This window comes from Anomaloglossus baeobatrachus, chromosome 5, assembly GCF_048569485.1.
Source record: "Anomaloglossus baeobatrachus isolate aAnoBae1 chromosome 5, aAnoBae1.hap1, whole genome shotgun sequence".
Lineage (NCBI taxonomy): Eukaryota > Metazoa > Chordata > Amphibia > Anura > Aromobatidae > Anomaloglossus > Anomaloglossus baeobatrachus.
The window spans coordinates 549,702,257-549,712,171 of record NC_134357.1 but is presented as its reverse complement, the minus strand read 5'-3'; the positions used below and the strand labels follow the sequence as shown (position 1 = coordinate 549,712,171).

General features: G+C 41.2%; 1 protein-coding gene across 3 annotated transcripts in view; it reads right to left on the bottom strand.

Moving 5' to 3' along the window:
* Positions 1-407: 407 nt before the first annotated feature.
* Positions 408-9,915, bottom strand: part of LOC142312230 (uncharacterized) — a 102,224-nt gene continuing 92,716 nt past the window's right edge. For all 3 annotated transcript variants that reach the window (XM_075351140.1, XM_075351139.1, XM_075351138.1), the window contains exon 13: positions 408-2,566. In XM_075351140.1, coding sequence (XP_075207255.1) covers positions 1,305-2,566 — 1,262 coding nt within the window. In that variant the 3' untranslated portion in view covers positions 408-1,304. The remainder of the gene's footprint in view (positions 2,567-9,915) is intronic.

The following is a 9,915-nucleotide window of genomic DNA, read 5'->3' as shown; positions in this document are numbered from 1 at the left end:
TTACCATTCCCGCCGCCTTCTTATCTGGGTGCTTGCTTGTCGGCTTCAGACGTGCACTACGCATGGTCGGAGTCTTCTGATCATGCGCAGTATGCGTCTGAAGCCAACAAGCAAGCACCCGGATAAGAAGGCGGCGGGAATGGAAAGCGCAAACATGCGGGATTTCAAGGAGCGGACGGTGACGTCGCTCATGTAAATCCATGGTATCACGCCCACAGGGTCATGATACCACAGAAAGCATGCAAACGCCCATGGAGTGAAGCGACGCCCAGGGGACTAGGCTCTCTGATCATATACATAGGAAACCTGTAAGTAATAAAATGTTTGTGTTTTTTTACATTCATATTACACAATATTACAACACAGGGATGGGTAGGAAGGGGTTATTAGGCCAAATATGCCCCTGCTTGTAGGTTAGAACACATATAGGACCTGACAGGTTCCCTATAATGTTTTTAGCACATAAATTAATAACTTTTAAATGGATTCAGATGACCCTGCTACATAACGTAATTAACAAAGTCATTACTACAGCACTGGAGGAGAAAGTGATTTATTCTACAAGAAACATTGGAGCCAAAAAGGAGAGACTCTGGGCCCTGTGGTTCATTTTCTCACATTCTGTATGTGCTCTCTAACATTAGAACATTAACACTAGAACTACTGGACTCGTGACACCTATATAGAAATTCATGGTGCAAAGTAGTCAAAATGACTACCTCAGCAGCACACATATTTTGTAATTAAACACTGACTCATAGTTTTACACTGGTACGAGTGCAAACTGACGTTTTATTGGATTGCATTCGTCCCTGTAAAACACAAGTGGAGCTGAGACCTTACATACACATGTTACTACATACACACACTGTGTACACATTATCCCACTTTGTTGTTCTTTACAGGTTATGTGATTGGTCCTATGACCTGAAAGGCCCTGGAGCTAATCAAGTGGAAGTTCCTTCAGCTACTCATTCAGGACAAGCAGCCTCTGTGCAGGTCCCTGGAGCTTCCTCTCCTCCTCTGTGACAATCACATACATCAGTGTGCGGCATTAGAGCAGAGCAGTTCTCTCATCAATCGAGAATGACATTGTCATCTGTCATTGTTCTCTTCCATTACGGAGTATGTCTTATAGTCCAAAAAATATAAGTAGTTTCCCGTTCTCATTTAATTATATGCCTGTTTGTTATATGATTTTTATAACATTTTTTTATATAATATACAATTTCTCCCCATGTGAGTAATTTTTGATTTGAAGGTCTTCAAAAATATGATTTTTCCAGTAACTCATTTTTTACATTCTAGGTATGATAATGGTTCTTCTCAGTGTGGGATTTTTGATGTTTAAGTAGGTTCCATTTTCGGTTAAAACCTTTCCCACATTCTGAACATGAAAAAGGCTTCTCCCCTGTGTGGGTTCTCTGGTGTGTAATAAGACTTGATTTGTGAATAAAATATATCCCACATTCTGAACATGAATATGACTTCTCCCCTGTGTGGATTTTCTGATGTGTAACAAGATTTGATTTGTGGTTAAAATATTTCCCACAGTCTGAACATGAATATGGCTTCTCCCCTGTATGAGTTCTCTGGTGTATTACAAAATTTGATTTATCTGCCCAACATTTCCCACATTCTGCACATGAAAAAGGTTTCTCCCCAGTATGAGTTCTTTGGTGTGTAACAAGATGTGATTTCTGGATAAAACATTTCCCACATTTTGAACAGGAAAAGGGCTTCTCCCCTGTGTGACTGCTTTGGTGACTATCAAGAGCTGATTTCCTTACAAAACATTTCCCACATTCTGAACATGAATATGGCTTTTCCCCTGTGTGACTTCTCTGGTGTCTAACAAGGTGCATTTTCTCTACAAAACATTTTCCACATTCTGAACATAAAAATGGCTTCTCCCCTGTGTGGGTTTTTTGATGTGTAACAAGATGCGATTTCTGGTTAAAATATTTCCCACATTCTGAACATGAATACGGCTTCTCCCCTGTGTGAGTTCTGTGATGTATATCAAAATTTGATTTATTTACAAAACATTTCCCACATTCTGAACATGAAAATGGCTTCTCCCCTGTGTGAGTTCTTTGGTGTCTGTCAAGATGTGATTTCTTGTTAAAATATTTACCACATTCTAAACATGAATGTGCCTTCTCCCCAGTATGAATTCTCTCATGTCCAACAAGAAAGGATTTCTGGTTAAAAAAATTCCCACACTCAAAAGGAGAAAATGTATTCTCCTTTGGGTGAATTTGGTGGTGTTTAATAAAAGATGTTCCGAGGTGAAAACTATTTCCATATTCTGAATGTGAAAATGGCTTTGCTTTAAGAGCAGTTTGTATTTTGTCTATTTTCTGAGTTTTATTTTTCTTAGTCTGTAATGATTCAGAAGACCGGATCTTCTTTAAAGGATCAGATAATAGATATTTGCTGTGAAGGGATGATGGGATATCTGGAGTAATGTCATTCACTTCAATTGTATCCTGTGTGATCTCAAGTTCCTCTGATTTATAAATTGAAGGTGGCAATGCTCTTTCTGATTTTCTGGTACAGTCATCTGCAAAGATTAAAAAAGTTGTTATTTTTAATAAAATATCCTTTAAATTTATATTTTTGAATATTTCTACTTAAAATGTCCATAGAAATGGAAGGTTTTGTAGTAAAATAGAATTATTCAGTAAGACAATGACAGTTCAGTCTAATAGAAGACCTCCTAGCATGAACCAGTCGAGCATGGTGTTCAACTGTTTGTTCATTCTGCCTCACAAATATTAGAATAAAAAGCCTCCAAAAATGTTTAACGTAGCTGAACATGATACCAATTTAAAACTTCTACACATCACACAAAAACAAGCCCCCACTCAAGTGCATCATCTGTCAATGGAAGAACAGAAGGTTTCCATGTAATTAGTAGATCAAAGGCTCTTGAAAAGCAACATGGCTTCCATAAACCAATCCAGCAAAATCCGCTTTCCCAAAGTTAAATCTCTCCCTCCTTTCTCCTATCTTGCAGTGTGCCAAACCACATTTAGCATCCATGTATTTTGCATTGCTGTAGTGGTAAGAACCCACTGAATTTACGGTGCACGTGTCTCCTGGAGCACAATCTGGGCACTATGTGTTGGGTAATAAATGGCATCTTTGCAATTGTGTGCTAATTCCCAGATGAAAGTGCATGTGGTCTCAAAATAGCCACTAAAACTATGGAGAAATTCACTGAGGGTTAAACTTTCCAAAATGGAGTCCCTTTATGGGACTTTCTACTGCTATGATTTTCTGTTATTTTGTCACATTAGGGCTTCTACAAATGATCTGTCATATCTCCTCTGGGATCTGCTCCTGTGATATCTGTCACCAGACGCCGCCATATTCATTCTGCCAGTGGAGCTGATTATAAAGGAGACATTGGAATCAGAAGCTGTGGGTGGAACAGGCTCTTTCCAGTCACTAAGATTAAGGTGGCTTGAACTAGTAGTACCATCCAGTTTGCCAGTATGGGTGTGTGTGCAGTCCAGCTGGAGTAATGAGCTCTTTCCTTCAGTCAATGGAAAAGCACCGCACCCTAATAAAGCTTGAAGCATATTACTGGAAGCTGCCAGATGTAGTCTTGTTCTCCTCTGGTTCAGTCCTCTGTGCTCAGCTCCTGGCGTGGGTATTTGTTTCCTCTTTTGACTACGACCTGTTAACTGACTATTCTTGTGTCTTCTAATTTTCTATTTCTCTGCCTCCTAGTTCTGACCCGGCTACATGACTTTTCTTCTTGCCATCCTGCACTAACAGCAGCTAACTCTGTGGCTCCAGCCTAGGAGACCCTGTGTAAAGGGTACTTTACACGCTGTGATATCGCTATCGATATCGCTAGCGAGCGTACCCGCCCCCGTCGGTTGTGCGTCACGGGCAAATCACTGCCTGTGGCGCACAACATCGTTAACACCCGTGGAGGTATAGGTGGCGGCTTCCAAACCACGTGGTGACCAATATATGACTAACGCAATGACTTCAGGTATGGACTAAAGACAGGCAGTGGCAGTACATAAAGACACAAGAAGGCTACTTGCCAGAGTGGGGACCATTTGATATCTTGTCAGGGTATATGTACCATCTTGGATTTAATATGCCATTAACATGCCATTAACATCATGGGTCCCATTTGATGCATAGGAAGCTTATCGGTGGTTCATGTATGGGCACGGTTACGTATATGACCTATGCATTATTTGGTACCATTAAACTGTAGTGTATATGAGTCGGTTACTCTTTCTATGCAGGTTGAATAAATAGAGGATACCCCTCAAATGGTTCCAGGGTGATTTATAGACATATACATAGCAGGCTCAACAGAACCATTAGCTATAAATGTGGGGTCAGTCACTTGACTGTGTGAGTTCTACATAACTAATGACATCTATTCTTTGATCCCAGTGTGACATATGGTTGTTCGAGGCAAGAATTATTATGTCTCCTTAGATACCAGGGGTCATATTGATAATATTTTTCATGCCAGAACACTCTGGTGCGACATTGAAATCAAATATGTGCTAATCCTGCATTATTGTCCACATTTACTGGAGTCGGATATATGACATTTGAGGTGCTGGTCACCATCTGCCTGGAAATCGTCACCTTATAACACATGTGCGGCTATACTATCATTCCCTGTTGTTCACGAAACTGTTGTCCTATATGTATTTTGGAAATATATTATTAAAACACTTTGAGCAAAAATAAAATTCACTTTTTCTGATTAAGAGACTATGGATTCCTGTATCATTATTGTAGGTTAACTAAGATTAAGGTGGCTTGAACTAGTAGTACCATCCAGTTTGCCAGTATGGGTGTGTGTGCAGTCCAGCTGGAGTAATGAGCTCTTTCCTTCAGTCAATGGAAAAGCACCGCACCCTAATAAAGCTTGAAGCATATTACTGGAAGCTGCCAGATGTAGTCTTGTTCTCCTCTGGTTCAGTCCTCTGTGCTCAGCTCCTGGCGTGGGTATTTGTTTCCTCTTTTGACTACGACCTGTTAACTGACTATTCTTGTGTCTTCTAATTTTCTATTTCTCTGCCTCCTAGTTCTGACCCGGCTACATGACTTTTCTTCTTGCCATCCTGCACTAACAGCAGCTAACTCTGTGGCTCCAGCCTAGGAGACCCTGTGTAAAGGGTACTTTACACGCTGTGATATCGCTATCGATATCGCTAGCGAGCGTACCCGCCCCCGTCGGTTGTGCGTCACGGGCAAATCACTGCCTGTGGCGCACAACATCGTTAACACCCGTGACACGGACTTACCTTCCCTGCGACGTCGCTCTGGCTAGCGATCCGCCTCCTTTCTAAGGGGGCGGTTCGTGCGGCGTCACAGCGACGTCACGCGGCAGCTGTCCAATAGCAGAGGAGGGGCGGCGATGAGCATCCGGAACATGCCGCCCACCTCCTTCCTTCCTGATTGCCGGTGGACGCAGGTAAGGAGATGTTCGTCATTCCTGCGGTGTCAGACATAGCGATGTGTGTTGCCACAAAAACGACGAACAACATCGTACCTGCAGGAGCAACGATATTTGGAAAAGGAGCGACGTGTCAACGAGCAACGATTTTTCACGTTTTTGCGCTCGTTGATTGTCGCTCCTTGGTGTCACACGCCACCAGCACCGGATGTGCGTCACTAACGACGTGACCCCGACGATATATCGTTAGCAATGTCGCAGCGTGTAAAGCACCCTTAAGTCCAGATCCCTCTGTATGGGTTAAAATGTGAATGGCAAGGCAATCTCTGGGATCTGGGAAACAGAGTAGATATTGCCAAGCCTTTTCATGGTTGCCATTTTTTGAGCTGTGAGGTGACCACAAACCCTCATCTCGTTACTTTCTGCCTGTAAACTAGTTTTCAACTGCAAAATCTGCGCTCCAATAGCCAAATGGTGCACCTTCCTTCCTTTTTGATCTCGGCCATGTGCCCAGATAGTACTGTACAACTGAATATCGGGTATTGTCAGATTCAGGAGAAATTGGACAATAATTAGTAAGTTTGATGTTTCCTATTACCCTTTGTGAAAATGATAAAATGGGGTTACATCAAAATTATATTGAATAAAAAAATATATATATTTTATGCATTCCAATTTGTGCTAATTCTAGAATATTGTTTTTGATACTATGAAGAGTACAGGTCTCAAAGTAATTTTAAAAGTGATTTGTTACCCATAAAATAGGCTTTTCAGATTTAATTGAACATAAAAACACTTGTTGCTAAATTGTAATCCTTCTATCATCCAAAAAATATGAAACAATTTTAGAAAAATAATAAAAGGATGTTGGAAAAATGTTGCCGACCTAAAGTAGGAATACGGTAAATGTTATTTATTAACTATTTTGTGTGGTTTCTGTTTTAAGAAAATAAAACTTTAAAGTTTGAAAATTACAACGTAAAAATTCCCAGAAACATAAAGTACAATGTGTCACAGAAAAAATGTCAGAATCAATGGAACCAGAAGAAGCCTCCAAAGTTATCACCACATAAAGTGACGTGTCAGATATGAAAAATGGGACCTGATTAGGAACAGAAAACCGGCTGCGGGAAGTGGTTAACCCCTTCACCCCTGGGCGATTTTCCGTTTTTCATTATCGTTTTTTGCTCCCCTTCTTCCGAGAGCCGTAACTTTATTTTATTTTTTAGTCAATCTTTCCACCTGAGGCCTTATTTTTTGCGGGACAAGTTGTACTTTTGAACGAAACCATAAATTTTACTATATAGTGTGCTGCAAAACAGAAAGAAAAATTCCAACTGCAGTGAAATTGCAAAAAAAGTGCAATTGCATGATTGTTTTGGGGGGTATTTTATTATTGTTGATTTATATGGTAAAACTAATGTGTCAGTCTGAAGCCTAAGCTCGGTACGACATCGTTGATACCAAACATGTATAGTTTTAGTTTTATCTAAGGGGTGAAAAAAAAATTCAGAAGTTTGTCCAAAAAAGCATTTTGCTTTTGGCGCCATTTTCCGAGACCCGGAACGTTCCCATTTTTTGGCATCTGGGGGCTCAGTGACGGCTTATTTTTACATCTTGATATAACATTTTTAATTATTACATTTTTGCGCAGATGCCACATTTTGATCTCCTGGTATTGCATTTTAACCCCCGGGGCACTTTCCGTTTTTGCGTTTTTGGTTTTTGCTCCCCTTCTTCCGAGAGCCGTAACTTTTTTATTTTTCCGTCAATCTTGCCATATGAGGGCTTGTTTTTTGCGGGACAAGTTGTACTTTTAAATGAAACCATAAGTTTTACCATATGGTGTACTGGAAAACAGCAAAAAAATTCCAAATGCGGAAAAATTGCAAAAAAAAAGTGTGATGGCACAATAGTTTTTGGGATGTTTTATTCACGGTGTTCACTATATGGTAAAACTGATGTGTGGGTATGATGCCTGAGGTCGGTGCGAGTTTTTAGACACCAAACATGTATAGGTTTACTTGTATCTAAAGGGTTAAAAAAATTCACAAGTTTGTCCAATAAAAGTGGCGCACGTTTGCGCCATTTTCCAAAACACGTAGCATTCTTATTTTTTGGGATCTATGGCTCAGTGACGGCTTATTTTTTTGCGTCTCGAGCTGACATTTCTAATGGTACCATTTTTGCGCAGATGCTACGTTTTGATCGCCTGTTATTGCATTTTGCGTAAAACTTGCGGCGACCAAAAAACGTAATTTTGGCATTTGGAATTTTTTTGCCACTACGCCGTTTACTAATCAGATTAATTGATTTTATATTTTGATAGATCGGGCATTTCTGAACGCAGCGATACCCAATATGTGTATATTTATTTATTTTTTAACCCTTTAATTTTCAATAGGGGGGAAAGGAGGGGTGATTTGAACTTTTTAGTTTTTTTTTTATTCTTTAAAACCTTTTTTTTATTTTACTAGTCCTCCTAGGGGGCTATAGCGATCAGCAATCCGATCGCTCTTATCTATCTGCTGATCACAGCTATACAACTGTAAACAGCAGATTCAGTCACTTTCTGTTTCTCTCTCCTCGCGGCCGAGGGAAAACGAAAGTGAAACTTCATAGCTGCAGGCGTCATCACATGACCCTGTGCTACGATGGCAACCACCGATAGTCACGTGATCACGCACGTGACTTCCGGTGGGGGTGGCGGTAAGTAAAAAACATGGCCGCGCGCATATAGATCTTGCTGCCAGACTTTGGAGTTAATGGCCGCGCGTGGAAGCGATTCCACCCGCGGCTAGCAGGCACACATGTCAGCTGTTGAAAACAGCTGATATGTGTGCCGACCGCCGCCTGCCTGCGGCAGGGGGCGGGGCTTAACGGGACACGCTCCATGACGGATATATCAGTCCATGGTCGTGAAGGGGTTAAAAAAATGTTGTGGCGACCAAAAAACATAATTTTGGAGTTTGGAATTTTTTTCTCACTACGCCGTTTACCAATCAGATTAACTGATTTTATATTTGATTTGATATATGATCGATCAGGCATTTCTGAACGCGGCGATACCAAATATGTGTATATTTGTTTCTATTTTTTTTAACGGTTTTATTTTTAATGTGACAAATGGGAGGTGATTTGAACTTTAAGGTATTTTTTATTTTTTCATATTTTTTTATTTTTATTTTATTTATTTTACTAGTTTCCCTACGGGATAATATCACTGCAGTGTCCGATCACTTGGTAATTTCTACTGATCAGAGCAGCATTGCACCGATTAGCAGAAATGCAGCGTTCTGGTACCAACAGACAAGTTCAAACCCAGGTTTCCCCTCAGTCAAATATTTTCTTTTCTTCAGTTTCTATTTTTTTTTCATTCCGTTTGCCTTTTTTTTTTTTCTTTTTCTTTTCTTTCAGACACATCTTATTTATTCATTATTAATAAAATTGATGTTTTAATGTATTACGGACGTCAGTGCAGGATTGTCCTTTGAATCCTGGCCTAACGTTGTGTGTTCACTTGGTGCTCTTTTTTGAATATTTGTTCTATTTAAAGGGAATCTGTCACTAGGTTTTTGCCACCTAAGCTGAGAGCAGCATAATGTAGGGGCAGAGATCCTGATTCCAGCGATGTGTCACTTACTGGGCTGCTTAGTGTAGTTTTGATAAAAATGACTGTTTAATCAGCAGGAGATTATGCTTACAGGACGACTTGGTGTGCTGCAGGTAGTCCAACATATTCATGAGCTCTGTATAACTGCTAGATCTTCAGCAGAGAAAACATTGATTTTATCAAAATGGCAGCAAACAGCTCAGTAAGTGACACATCGCTGGAATCAGAGTCTCTGCTCTCAGATGAGGGAGAAAAACCTGCTGAGAGGTTCCTTTTAAACCAGTTGTGGCGCCCCTGACCTGGTCAGGCACCACTGAGTACTGCACCCATGCTGGGTCAGTACAAACAGGTAATCCCAATCGCTGACTAGGGTGTCAACATACAGGCACCCTTTGACCAAGAAACACACACACATTAGAGGGGACCCCTGGGCAAACCCAGTTAGGGGGCGTAGCCCTCGCATCTCAGTTAGTGTGGGTCTGTAGTGAAGCTGGAAGAGGATTTTTGCAGTGGCAGTCAGAGGAGGAGTGGAGCAGCCGTGTCTGAAGTGTAGGGCTGAAGAGCGGAACACTGTCAGACCCTGCACGTGTGGTGGCCGTTGGCGGGGGAGAATATTACCACCAAGTCAGACTGAAAGACACCCGAAGAAAGAGAGCAGTAAGGAGTTGAGTACGAGGACTCCTGGTAATGAATGCACACACGGGGTACAGGTCCCTAGAGCCAAACATCCATTTAGTGGTCTGCTAAATCCTGCAGGCGGTGGGACTAGAGATTCCACGCCAACCAACACAGAACCCGAGCATCAACAGCAACGAGGGGGCCCATAAGGAGGATCGAGCCTGGAGCCATCGTA